This window comes from Sinohyriopsis cumingii, chromosome 11 (assembly GCF_028554795.1).
Source record: "Sinohyriopsis cumingii isolate HCF-2022 chromosome 11, ASM2855479v2, whole genome shotgun sequence".
Lineage (NCBI taxonomy): Eukaryota > Metazoa > Mollusca > Bivalvia > Unionida > Unionidae > Sinohyriopsis > Sinohyriopsis cumingii.
The window spans coordinates 16,758,972-16,774,271 of NC_142971.1; the positions used below are offsets into that span (position 1 = coordinate 16,758,972).

At 35.4% G+C, this 15,300-nt stretch overlaps 1 protein-coding gene across 1 annotated transcript in view; it reads right to left on the reverse strand.

Moving 5' to 3' along the window:
• Nucleotides 1–834: 834 nt before the first annotated feature.
• LOC149787665 (retinol dehydrogenase 7-like) overlaps nt 835–15,300 on the reverse strand; it is a 50,722-nt gene continuing 36,256 nt past the window's right edge. Inside the window, exons 5-6 of the mRNA XM_089973867.1 lie at nt 12,619–12,756; nt 835–11,680 (exon numbers count right to left, since the gene is read on the reverse strand). Coding sequence (XP_089829993.1) covers nt 11,343–11,680; nt 12,619–12,756 — 476 coding nt within the window. The 3' untranslated portion in view covers nt 835–11,342. The remainder of the gene's footprint in view (nt 11,681–12,618; nt 12,757–15,300) is intronic.

Genomic DNA, 15,300 nt, shown 5'->3' on the forward strand with positions numbered 1-15,300 from the left:
CCAGGTCTGTGCAGTTTACAGATGGACTCGTGATATAAGCAAGGATATGCGGTAGTATATGCACACGCCACCAAAAAGATGCATAAAATATGTTCATCAGACGGAGATGACAGAATCATAAGCTGATCTCATGTCAATAATAGTCACATATACCTAATGAATGTGTATCCCCAAATTCTGTTCATAACTTTAAACACTTCAATGCTGATAGCAGGGGTCTAACGACAACCATTTTGATGAATTTCATAAAATATGCAAGCAGCTATTTGCTAATGTCAGTGATCCTGTAATCGCCTGGCACTCGCTCTAACTTTTCTATGACAACCATAGTTTGCATGAATCAGCTGATGCATGGTTACAATTCTGGGTGCTTATTTCCTCTTCCTAACCACTGTCTTATCCATTATCTGTAGTGATAATTGTGGATGGACCTGTAGGAAAATTTTGCCACGGCTGGGTAAACAGCCAGGTAAATTTTTCTGGGTTGGGTTTCTCCACTTTCATTTTGTTTGGTTTTTACCCCCTCTTCCACCTCCCATTTTTTTCAACCATAAAACTTTTTTTTTAAATTGATGCTGGGGAGAAGGGCAGACCCAGCAAGATGATTTTTTGTATCTTCAACCTGGTCAGGTCTCTGGGTGGTGCAAAACCCAGGTGGGTCCAGGTCTGGCACCCATCCATTGCTTTTATTTGTCAGTTCATCAAAACATCAAGCTCTGAGGCTTCAAATAAAATGACCGTGCTCATAAACATACAGATGCTTGAACTGAGTGCAATTAAACATTCTCAGGCTCTTCAGTGATAGAGCTGAATCAATGAAAATAATTGGCAAAAGACTGGATAAGATTTATTAAGTACTGATTATAAAAGAATGAAATTCAAAATAAAACTTGAATGTATGCATGATCTTTGTGAATAAAGACTTTGCTCATATAAGTGATACCTTGAACTACTGTCTATTTTTGGGGGAATTTCTGTAGAAACTACAGTGAAACTGCACTAGTAAAATAGAGTCTGCTTAGTTTATACACAGTTCAATGAAAGATGTGGGATACCATAAATTGTACAGACAAGAATTTTGGCATGTCCGTACATATGGGTCCGACAGACATACCAAACATTATATGTCTCTGCCATATTCATGGTGGAAGCATAATTAAAATGAACACTCCTTCACTATAAGGTCTTTCATCAGAGCAAAATTTCTGTTATAAGGCAAGGATGGTCATGAGTCCCAGTTGGAGCAAAATTGTGTTTTATGTTCTTCATAATAGGGCAGTCTTGCTATAAGGTGGTATACTCTATGGCTCTCATAGACAACATTATAATAAGAGAGTACTGTATTATGTATTCCATTATAAGGCTGTATCATTGATGGGTCACAAAGACAGTGTTATAAAGATAGAGTATAGAGCAGTCTTGGATACTCTATGGCTCTCATAGTGTTACAATAAGAGAGTACTGTATTATGTATTCCATTATAAGGCTGTATCCTCGATGGGTCACAAAGACAGTGTTATAAAGATAGAGCAGTCTTGGATACTCTATGGCTCTCATAGTGTTACAATAAGAGAGTACTGTATTATGTATTCCATTATAAGGCTGTATCCTCTATGGGTCTCATAGACAGAGTTATAATGACAGAGTATAGAGCAGTCTCACTACAAGGCAGTATCCTCTATGGCTCTAATAGACAGTGTTATAATGACAGAGTATTGGGCAGTCTTACTATAAGGCAGTATACTCCATGACTCACAGTGTTATAAAGATAGAGTATAGGGCAGTCTTACTATAAGGCAGTATTCTCTAAGGCTCTCATAGACAGTGTTATAATGATAGAGTATAGGGCAGTCTTACTATAAGGCAGTATTCTCAACGACTCACAGTGTTATAGAGTATAGGGCAGTCTTACTATAAGGCAGTACACTCTATGACACACAGTGTTATAATGATAGAGTATAGGGCAGTCTTACTATAAGGCAGTATACTCTATGACACACAGTGTTATAATGATAGAGTATAGGGCAGTCTTACTATAAGGCAGTATACTCTATGACACACAGTGCTATAAAGATAGAGTATAGGGCAGTCTTACTATAAGGCAGTATACTCCATGACTCACTGTGTTATAAAGATAGAGTATAGGGCAGTCTTACTATAAGGCAGTATACTCTATGACACACAGTGTTATAATGATAGAGTACTGTAACTATCATTACAATTACCAAAACTTGCAGCTGAAATAGTCATTAAAAACAAGTAGGTCACCAGAAGGGTCAACAATTAGATAGCCATTATAATAAATTATTTAGTGAAAACCCCATCCATATAGAAGTAGTAGCTTTAAGTACTGAAAACCCCATGCCAATATGATCATAAAGGCATATCAACATTAAGAGTTTTAAGATGGCCAACATAGTGGCCATTTTGGATATCAGAAATGGTACAATGTTCACCCAGGACCAAGTAAACCAAGGTATGCATGTATCTGTAAAGCTTCATGGCAATCCTCCATGTAGTTTAGTCATATTAGTAATAACAAGCTTGATGGCAATCCTCCATGTAGTTTAGTGGTAGTAGTAATAACATGCTTGATGGCAATCCTCCATGTAGTTTAGTGGTAGTAGTAATAACATGCTTGATGGCAATCCTCCATGTAGTTTAGTGGTAGTAGTAATAACAAGCTTGATGGCAATCCTCAATGTAGTTTAGTGGTAGTAGTAATAACAAGCTTGACGGCAATCCTCCATGTAGTTTAGTCATAGTAGTAATAACAAGCTTGATGGCAATCCTCCATGTAATTTAGTCATAGTAGTAATAACAAGCTTGATGGCAATCCTCCATGTAGTTTAGTGGTAGCAGTAATAACAAGCTTGATGGCAATCCTCCATGTAGTTTAGTGGTAGCAGTAATAACATGCTTGATGGCAATCCTCCATGTAGTTTAGTGGTAGCAGTAATAACAAGCTTGATGGCAATCCTCCATGTAGTTTAGTCATAGTAGTAATAACAAGCTTGATGGCAATCCTCCATGTAGTTTAGTGGTAGTAGTAATAACATGCTTGATGGCAATCCTCCATGTAGTTTAGTGGTAGTAGTAATAACAAGCTTGATGGCAATCCTCCATGTAGTTTAGTGGTAGTAGTAATAACAAGTTTGATGGCAATCCTCCATGTAGTTTAGTGGTAGCAGTAATAACAAGCTTGATGGCAATCCTCCATGTAGTTTAGTGGTAGTAGTAATAACAAGCTTGATGGCAATCCTCCATGTAGTTTAGTGGTAGCAGTAATAACAAGCTTGATGGCAATCCTCCATGTAGTTTAGTGGTAGCAGTAATAACAAGCTTGATGGCAATCCTCCATGTAGTTTAGTCATAGTAGTAATAACAAGCTTGATGGCAATCCTCCATGTAGTTTAGTGGTAGTAGTAATAACAAGCTTGATGGCAATCCTCCATGTAGTTTAGTGGTAGTAGTAATAACATGCTTGATGGCAATCCTCCATGTAGTTTAGTGGTAGTAGTAATAACAAGCTTGATGGCAATCCTCCATGTAGTTTAGTGGTAGTAGTAATAACAAGTTTGATGGCAATCCTCCATGTAGTTTAGTGGTAGCAGTAATAACAAGCTTGATGGCAATCCTCCATGTAGTTTAGTGGTAGTAGTAATAACAAGCTTGATGGCAATCCTCCATGTAGTTTAGTCATAATAGTAATAACAAGCTTGATGGCAATCCTCCATGTAGTTTAGTGGTAGCAGTAATAACAAGCTTGATGGCAATCCTCCATGTAGTTTAGTGGTAGCAGTAATAACAAGCTTGATGGTAATCCTCCATGTAGTTTAGTGGTAGTAGTAATAACAAGCTTGATGGCAATCCTCCATGTAGTTTAGTCATAGTAGTAATAACAAGCTTGATGGCAATCCTCCATGTAGTTTAGTCATAGTAGTAATAACAAGCTTGATGGCAATCCTCCATGTAGTTTAGTGGTAGTAGTAATAACATGCTTGATGGCAATCCTCCATGTAGTTTAGTGGTAGTAGTAATAACATGCTTCATGGCAATCCTCCATGTTGTGTTGTTGTTGTGGGGTTTAATGTCATTTTTCAACACACAATAGGCTATGCATGGCGGCCAGTATTAGTGGTGGAGGAAGAACCCGGGAAAACCCTGGGAAGAACTGACCCACGAGAAGCTACTGGCAAGCTTTCTTATGTACCCACTTTAGTCGAACCTGAGACTTGAACCCACGCAGACAGAGGTGAGATGGCAGGGATCTGTAATGGTGAGTGCTTTAGACCACTCAGCCACTCGGGGCCCCTTGACATAATGTAACAAAACAAATAATCAATGAAGAAAATGTAAGAAAAGTATCAACAGACATCTCTATGCAACTTGCTTGATATCTGCACCAGGTTTGGTTGGAATATCTTGAATGGTGCAGTGTTCATGTCTGAAATGGTGGAATCCAATGGAGCCAACCATACCAACAAGTGGTGTTATTTAGAAACAAAAACAGGGGTCACAAAAAAGCTTATGCATTTCTTGTTTACTTAAGAAATTCAAACAGATCTAATTATCACATGCACTTGAGTCATGGATTTACTAATTTCTGCAATAAATATTCCATTTTCCAGCACTATATACTTTGAATCAGTCATTGTTAAGTCAAACTATAGCATGGTTGTCTGTATTTTCCTCATAACTGGCCAGGACATGATTATTTCATGCAGAAATTAAAAAATTCACAACCCGAGTGTGTATGATCATTATCAGACTCCCACCATAAGCCTTGCATACTGTGATTTAAATTTCTCATGTCCGAGTAACGATTCCCCTCTAGAGTTTATTTTGGACACCTGAAGACATTATTTTTCTCGATGTACACCACTACAGAAGACTAAAAAATCCTGAAGAGCAAAATGCACATATGAAGCACTAGTCCAATATGTGTGCCACGTTTAATACAGAAGCCATGAATGGTTTGAGAGTATGCAAAGAGAAATGTTTAATGGCAGAGAGAAATAGCAATAGGTATATCCGCCTATATTATGAATTGGCAGTAGGAAAAAAGTTCTGGTCATACCCCTACATAAATAATGTAGATTTAAATAGATTTATGACTTAGCCAAACATTCACTTACCATACAAAATATGGTATAAGTAAGATTCATGAAATATGTTCATGTTATGATACAAAGGATGACTACCATTATAGTGATGGGATGTAAATAAAATGATAATACATTTTTGTAAATCAGAATATACCTTGTACATAGATAATTGCATTGTTACATTTTATTGCATTGATACAAAAATCTTGATTGAAGTTACAAGTAAATTACATTTATTTGCTTTGTGTGCGTAATATTATTCACATAATGAGTAGCTAGCTGAAAAAGAACAAGAACTGCAAAATGACCCAAAGACCAATTTTTAGGTTTAAAGGGAAGGAGTAGCGTTACCGTGTTGTTCATGAGGTCAACAAAGTCATACACAAAGTCCAAATTTATTCATTACAGGACTACTGTGTTTCTGACATTAATATAGAGGGGATATTTGCCTGAAACCAGTGAATAATGGATATATTTTATTGAGTGGGTGAAGAACTAAGTTTGTCACTCATGAGATAAAATATTTCCTTTATTCACTTGTAGCAAGCAAATTTTCTTTCCATTTTATGCTCAAACGTATTGGTTAGCAATATGTACAACAGACTGAAATAGCTGATTTTTTACTGGATCCCACATGTCAGCAGTATATTGTTTATGTTCTGCTGTGTTTTGTGAATATGTGTACAAAAATATAACCAGTAATATAGTTCTACCCAATTCAACGTAAGAGCACATTAAAAAGAAAAAAGAATCTGCACCTTTTGGATTTAAACTCATTTTGTCTTCAGCAGGAAGCAGTCATACTTACTATTAAAAAGTATGCAGACATCTAAGAATAACTTAAAATTTCTTTATCATAATGTTATCTGTATCTATTGATGGGCAGTGAAAAATATATTTTTTCACTCCAGTGAATTATCAAAGTTATTTTCCTCAGAAAATCCAGTAAATTCATCCATAAAATAAATCCATGTCATAATTTCATATATCTAACATATGCAATAACACCTCATAACAACAGAGATGATGACATGCCATCATGCAAAGGAAAGGCATAACAATTGAAACATTCAAATGTATTATGCGTTTTGGTCAAATAAAATCAGCAATTTTTATCATGCAATGAATATAATCTTATATCTGTGCACATTTTCAATGAAATTTATGAAACTCATCAAATAATTTCAATTGTTCTTCGTCAAGGCTTGCAAATATATAGAAATAATTAGACTTGACTCATAAGTTTCCTTTGAAATAGGCACTCATGATAGATACTCTGTCTTGAAAGTCTAACAATATATATGTATTCTTTAAATATGATCAACAAACAATATTTACCTACCTAGAATTATTATGAAATAGTCTGACCCAAAAAAATCAAACTGTACTTAATAAAATGTAGAACAAATGAAACTGTCAAATAAGAAATGAATAATCAAGAAAATCAACAAATATCTACTGTTAAAACAAGTACACAATTGCATTGATTGATACAGATACAAATAAATATAAAGGAAGCTGCATTTTAACAAGAAACACTAATATGTGAAATATGAGACCCAGATTTCATTACTAACACATCTGGTAAAGTAACATGATTTATAATTCGCTGAATGCCAATTTTTTTTTGCAGCAACTATACCATAAAATTCACTATCAAAACTCTTGAGACATGATGATATCAGGACTTTGTGGGTGATATAATTTTCTGGTTTCTAAAATATATTAAATTGATAACAATTTCATATTAGAGAATGTTAATATTGGTTATAATGTTGTCAATATCTATTGGCAAAACTTTGAAACTCCATTTGCAACAGTAAAATATGATATCGTAAAATATAGGGCTGGAGTGAATGTTATGTAATTTATTTCTAAATGTATCCAAAATAAAAGAGGGATGACCCTTATCTTGAACTCAGTGAGCATAAAACACACCTTGATTTTTTAGGCAAATGGAGAGAAAGCAATGTAAAAATGGGGAGAAAGCAATGTAAAAATGGGGAGAAAGCTATTTAACCAATATTGAAACAAATTCTACAAAGTTTTCTTAAGAACTATATCTGAGACTGACCTATCTATGAAATAGTTGGTGGCATTCAGAGACGAACATAGCAAAATGGCATAGAATGCTGGCAAATTTAACAATTTAAATTCTTAACGTTATTCTGTGAAAATAAACAAAATTCTTTTTAAACATTTTAGGATGTAAAAACTTTATTTTTACAATTCCTTGATAAATATTTATCCAAATTTCGTTATCATAAATTTAAAACAATAACAAACAAAAAAGATATACACTGAAAAATCAAAATATCTGATTTTCCAAGGAATCTGTCCCCATAGTCACAGACCCATCTAAGCATAACAAATTAACCAAAATTAAAAACTACAAATTAAAACCATCTGGGGTAAAAAAATTTAATTTGAAGAAAAAATATTTTCATGAAAACAATATGAGAGTTTTGTAATCTTGCTCAAAAATGATAAAATGTAATTCCAGGAAAAATTATATCCCTGTTTTGATTGGACAGAAATGGAAGTTGGCAAGTCCATCAACCAGGGGCCATAACTTGGCAAACAGATAATGCTGAAAGCTGAACATGTACCTAAGCAACATTGACAATTAAATTCAGCCTACTTCATTTGTTTTAATGGAGTCATTTGCTGAAATAAAAGTGGGTGGACCTGACTATCAGGTACCATAACTCTGTCAAATCGCATTGGATACTGACTAAGGTCTGGTTTGGTGCTTTACAGCAACATGTTGTATTGACTTTAAAAACATTGACACAAACTCTAAACAATGTTTATGCAATCAACGTTGTTGTCATAACCAGAAAAAGTGATACTTATTACCCTACTGACTGCTAATGTGGGTGATACAAGAACATTTATAAATTTGAAAAATTTCAAAAACAATTCCTTTACAAATGAATCTCATTTTTCAACAATACCCTATAAAGGATGATAAATGAATAAACATCAGCTAGCATTAAGTCATTAAACCACCCTTTCATAAATCTGCATACATACATGTATATCTTAAATAATATTTTACATCTAACCCCTCAGCAGCTTGTACCCCTAACCAAGTTTAAAAACAAACATCATCAAAATGCACGAAAATCTTAATCATTTCATTTATTAATCTATAACTTCTAACTTGATTGCCATGAAGCAGTCCATAACAGTATCACCTTCTCTGCATTTCAAACTAAAATGGAACGTCAACACTAACATGGCATCCAGTTTTTCCCCCCGCAAATCTACTTTCTTTTAACAAAAGGCGTGATGTATTTCACAGTGTTCCACAAGCTTTGGCTAATTACGTATTGTTGAGATGTAAAGGCATAATTTTTCCCCCTTTTCTAAATTTTCAAATATTAGAATTAGACGTTGCCTTCATTAGATGATGAAAACATAGTCATTACTGTCTATGTATGTGTAGACATTGCATCCACTCCTTCACTAATATAGACTATTAAAGCAACCAGAAAATGACAGTGAGCAGTCTCCTCATTTGCACTGAAATCTTCCATTTGGTTTGAAACACAAAGATGACAATCTTATGGACTGTTTGGTGACAACTGCGTAAGAATTTATAAATCAATAATATGCATTTTTGATTCCATGAAGCTTTTCATTTTTAAACTGATAAGCAGATACAAACTGCCTGGGGTGGAGGGTGGGTGTGGTGGGGGTATGTGGAAACTATAAGACTTTGTAAGGCCAAGCCTCATACCAAATTTGACTTGCAAAGCTGTAATTGAAAATACAGACATTCTGCTGACACTGTACCCTAGATAAATAAATATTACACCAAACAATATGCCTCAACAGATATGTTTTGAAATAAATCAGAAATCCATAACAACTTAGAGGCAAATGTTAAACATTTCTTTTTTATTGTGCAAAAATGTTGAAAGATTTTGTACAGCTGCCTAGCAGTTTTCCTGTCAACTGATAAATAAGAATTTTGCAAGCATTCTCTTAGAATTAATTAGTTTTCGAGATCCACAATAAACTGCCAAACAGTCTACAACACATAGTACAAGTTTATGTGTATAGCCAAACAGTCTACTACACATAGTACAAGTTTATGTGTATAGCCAAACGTCTACTACACATAATACAAATTTATGTGTATAGCCAAACAGTCTACTACACATAGTACAAGTTTATGTGTATAGCCAAACAGTCTGCTACACATAGTACAAGTTTATGTGTATAGCCAAACAGTCTACTACACATAGTACAAGTTTATGTGTATAGCCAAACAGTCTACTACACATAGTACAAGTTTATGTGTATAGCCAAACAGTCTACTACACATAGTACAAGTTTATGTGTATAGCCAAACAGTCTACTACACATAGTACAAGTTTATGTGTATAGCCAAACAGTCTACTACACATAGTACAAATTTATGTGTATAGCCAAACAGTCTACTACACATAGTACAAGTTTATGTGTATAGCCAAACAGTCTACTACACATAGTACAAGTTTATGTGTATTGTGCAAGACATAAACCACAATCTCTAGTTAGTTGTGAATGAGATTTTTCCTTGAAAACTTATCTATGTCTAGAAAATACCTATCCCTGCCCATACATGAAATTATTAGCATCAAGGTATGCCTTGTATTGATTAAAAAAGCACAGAAAATACAAAAACACTGTACAAAGTCAAACTTTCTCTAGATGCAATGCAAGTGAATGTTTAAATGTTGGTATGATCGTTGGGAAGGAGTCACTTAAATTGATCGGAATGTGACCATCTCCTATTGGCTGTGAGATCATTTTCTGAACGTAATGTTTTCTTCATATGACTAAAAAAATAGAATGATTTAAAATGTAGTCAAATATGAAGAAACAAAAAAAAAATGACCCATAAAAACACTCAAATAAGAAATATATTAAGAAGAGTGCCATAAGTAAAGTTTAAATGCAGTTTGTAGCTATGAGGCTTTTATTTTATTATTGAATGTTCTATTCTCAGATATAAATAATTAAGAGATGAAAACAGCTGGTAATGCAGAAATCATAAAAAAAATTTGAAGTTAAAACATTGGCCAGTAAAATGGGGGGGGGGGGGCTGAAGACTGAAGTGTTACAGCAAATCTTTTGAACATTATATTCATTCTTCCATATTATCAACAAATGAACGAAAAATGCCAAATGATGCAAGCAGACATCACATACCTCAAGCCAATGAAACTGTCTTAATTACAGTAAAACGAGGATCACACACACCATGAAGATAAGTAGATAACAAATACACATGAGCAATGCAGTGTTTGTGAGAAAAGTATATGCATGCTAGTAAAATAACAATGTCTTGGACATAAAATTTGTTCCTCTGATGATTATTTTTTTACTAATTGTTCCTAATACATTGCTTATAAAAAAAATGTGCACATGGCCTTAAAGTTATGAAAACATTGAAATTTGAGAGGGTTATATTGATGCTAATTTACATGAGATCATGACTCCAAAGGTATTGATATTATGGTGTTTTTACTTTTATAAACATACAGCACTAAAAAGTCTTTAATCATATTATTAAGAATTCTGCTTTGTTTATGTCACTTCAAAATTCATATTGACATCTGAAACAATTATTTGAGGAATTATTGTGGTCATTTCCATTTAAATGCATTTTCTACAACTGTAGTATTACCATTTGTGAAACAATATCCATTGGAGATGATTACTATAAAGTCTAATCAATAACCTAAATCTGAGTTGTCTTTCTTGATAAATGAAAATGACCAAGTCAGTGGAGCTACACTTTGTTACTAATTTTAGTAACATCACAGTCTGTTACTATTATTAGTAATATAAAGTACAACTGCTTAAAATGAATGGAGATTAGACCATAAGCATGAAGGGGAAATCACTCTAAGCCAAAATATAAATATATGCACTTATTATTTAGATTTTCCAGTGCTAAAGAAAATATGCAAGAGTTTTCAAGGGACAAAATAGAATATTGTTTGAAACGTGTATTAACCAAGATATATTTAAGAGTCAAAATATGCAACAGAACTTGATGGTCTCTGCTGCAATAAAGTCATCATATATCTTAAACACAATATAGCTTTTAGGTTTTAACTGACTGTCTTAAAATTTTAATGTTGCACAATATCATGGGGCAGTAGTGGTGCAGAAAATAAGTTTGAATGAATTCCTGGTAGGTCATTCCTGAAACAAAACAATAGAAAACAGCTGTTAATGCCTCAGTGCTGCTGGCTGAATATCTCTTGGCATCAGCCCTAAAGATACTGAAATTTTATCCGAAAGCCAAGTTGGTAAAATACTGTATAAGATCGTTAGTGTCTCTGCCCCCACTCCACAAGGGTATCGCTCTCGTGGTCTTTTTGAGAGAAGTCCACTGCGCATGGCGCGCACTATTGGAGTTAAATCATCTGGATATCTATTGGATGTGCTGATTATGGTGTCATAGATTTTATCCAGGTAATCCCTCCCATAGGACTCCTGTGTTGAAGCATCAAGACTATTCCAAACCTCCTCACGCTTATTTATCAACGACTGTTCATGCATACTCGCTGAAAAATAGAAATTTGACACGGGTTAACAAAGAGTACCAAAAACAGTACCAAAAAAACTCATCATGTGGTAAATAGTATGCATACTTCTGTTATTAAGCAAAATAAAATATATTTTGACTTGCATGCTTTCACTGTAATATATACACTGTACATATAGACAACAACAGTATGCCTATGCCATATTCATGGCCATAGTTTAAAAACATGAAGGTTACAAACTGTCAAACACTAAAGAAAATATGGTCGTTCAATGCTGAAATGGTTCAAATTAACCAATCATTGTCTTTGTTTGATGTACAAATTATCCAATCACTGTCTTTGTTAATTTATCAGAGAGCTGGGTCAATCTGAAGCTTTTACCACACAATTTGAAAGGTATTCATAAGTCACAGACTTTAAACTGACAAACTAGAGATCCATAGTGAACCAGAAACAATAAGAAAACTTGCAATCATTTTAGGGTTGGCACATCAGTCTCGGAAAACAATCAAGAACAAGGGACACAAAAGGAGAAGAAACAACCTAAAAGATGAGGTATGGAATCCCAGAGGTATAAACATTGAGAATTATTACAAGTTATCCTTGTCCTTTTCTCATTTATTCACTTAAACTATCTCATTTATTCTCCAGCAATGCTAGTCCTACCGCTGTGGGACAGATTAAAATTTAAAAGCTGAGCTTGATTATGCAAAATTCTCAAGACAGAATTCAAGTTCTTAGGTTTCTTATTTACAGCGTTACGTATTCAGCAATATTAGTTACACTGTTATGTATCAATACAATATATACAATTCAAACATGCACACAGATGGTATAAACCAACAATGTTCAGTTCATAAGGATCACCAATCTTTATTTACAAAACACATCAATATAAATCCAGAAAGGCTATTATGTCGGATCTGGCTATCCAGTTTTCTAAAACCCTGCATTACCTGTACGAAAGCCGGTTGGTTCAATCATGGAAACATAAACTCCCCATTTCTTCATCTCCTGTCGCAGTGTGTCAGAGTAAGCTACGAGAGCATGTTTGGACATGCCATAAGCTCCATTCCCTTCCACTGAGATTCTACCTGAAAAGGCAAAGAACCAAAACGCTATATACCATCACTGTGATAAACACAAGCCAAAAAATTGACAACTTGCATAAACAGCTCTCTTTTATAGCCCATCATTTTAACTGGATCCTGATTATACTGCAACAAACCTATGGACCCACTGCCATTACTATAAAATCTACTTTAAAGAAAATACAAAATGTACATCAAAGCCACACCACAATGTGTTTGCACACCTGCCATTTGGTCTCTAATTAACTGTTGCTACATTCAGTGTCTGAGTGCATATTCCTACAGGCTACTGCATACATGAAATTACACAAGTCTCTAATTAGCCACTTATTGATTTGAAGGCTAGTGTGGCCAGCTGAAATTGCCTCAAGTACTAAAACCCATCCAGCAGGTCAGCCATTTAAACTCTGTAGACACACATCACTGAACATGCAGGTACATCCAACATACTCAGCCAACAATCAAGTTCTACAACACAAAGAGCAATAACTCTTGTCCATTACATCCCCTTGCCAACACCAGGTGTCACTAATTTTTTAGCTGAGCAATATACTAACAAGGATGCTCGCACGGCGGGGTGGTTGGAAGGGTTTTTAAGTAATGTGATTGGGTAAATATTTTTAGAGTACAATAATTTTGTTATTTAAAAATTTGCTCTCTCCTTTAAATACGTTCCCCAATCACATTATGTTAGAATAGAGAATAGGAGGGAATGCTAAGCATCCAACCTCAACCTCAGGTATTCTTTTACGGAATGATGGCTAGATTCCCCATGTTAATAACATAAGCAAAGCAGCCTAGGGTCACTTGATCGGTGACCCCTACATACAGTTAAGAAGCTAATTAATGAAATCTTCTTACCTACAAAATTTCACTGGCGAATCCAGTGAAGCTGATAGGCTGTGTTGATTGTTTTAGTTGGCTCTGGTGGTCATCTGGGTTGCTGTTACCGAACCTACCAGTTTCAGGATTTGCCTCTGTGAAGCTAAATCTCTGAAGAAAAAAACTTCAGAAGGTTGTCTCTGCATGCCAGCCAACAGCTTCTACTATATCTGGAATCAAAATGTTGCATCTGAACGCAAAGCTTGCAGTGATTGCTCTTATGAGAGATAATCTTCATGAGGTGATTTTGATCTTGTGTGACCTTGGAGCATGCTGAGCGTATAACATATTGCAAGGGCTTGAGGGTGATATCCTGTTTCTGGCTTTCACTGCAAGAAAGAGGCACTTGTGTGTGCCACGATTTGTCTGTGCATTTCAAGCAGTGCTTGAGTGTGTGAACAGGATCTTGCATGGCCAATGCATGTCTATGGAAGAGAGTGAGTGAATGACTTTTTGATTAATGACAGACAGTAACCTTTTTTGGCTACAAACACTGGTTGTGTCAAGAGGACCAATGAACCATCCGATCTGAACTGAAGATTGTTCAGGTCAATAGAAAGTGCACGTAGCTCACTCATCCTGCATGCTGAACCTAAAGCTATCATGAATTATGTTCTGTATGATAGTGTGGGCTAAAGGCTCTAATTATTTCATTTGAGCCATGTTAAAACTCAAGACAGATTAAATTTTGGAAAAAAAGTGAAGAATTTTGTTCATTTGAGATGAAAATTGGCTAAAAGATCCGAAAGATATTTACCATACCTGATATAACATCTACCATGATGCCAGATTGTGTCTGATATTATGGAGTGGTTGCCTTTGATAATAATTCGGGCAAACTGTTTCTCCTCCATGAGCCAGAGAAAAAATTGGCCATTTGAAAGATTATGGCACTCAGACATATGATGTTACTGATATGGCACCAGTCCTTGAAAACATGCCACTTTCCCTTGCAAACCTTCAGAGTAGAGGGCTTTCTTGCTGTCGACATTTTCTCCACAATCGAAGGCTTAAATTATTTGTCTCGCAAGGCTGTCCTGACAAGAGACAATCATGAAAAATGAGACAGTCCAGGCAGGGATGGAACATTCATGACCGTGGTTGCTTGAGAAGATTTGTATTGGCCGGAATCTTCCTGGGCAGATATCTCACTAGATCGAGCAGGTCAGTAACCCAGGACTTGTCCCATCTAAGATGAGCTACCAGAATCATCTTGCATTTCTGACCCCATAACTTCTAGATTATTTGTTTTCACCATGAACGTGGGATGGGGGGGGTAGGCAAATGCAACCCCTCCCCAACTGATTGACAAAGCTTCTGGGTTTGAAACTGGAGAGACAAAGGTGTGATTCCACATTATTGCACAAGATCGATCATTGGACGCCCCCAAAGTGCATAGATCTGAATGAAGACCATTTGATACAAAGACCATTCTGTGAAGGACTTGACCTTTCCTGGAAAGAGTATCAGCCAAACCAGTCTGCTGGGAATGTGTCTTATTAGTATATTGATATGGAGATTGTCACAACAATGTAGAAACTGCCAAATCAGAACACATGAATGGATGATTTGGTACCCTGTTTGAGGAGGAAGGTCACAACCAGAGTTGTCGGACACAAAGAAGAATAATTTCCCTGAGAGATGGTTCTTCCAGAAGTGAAAGGT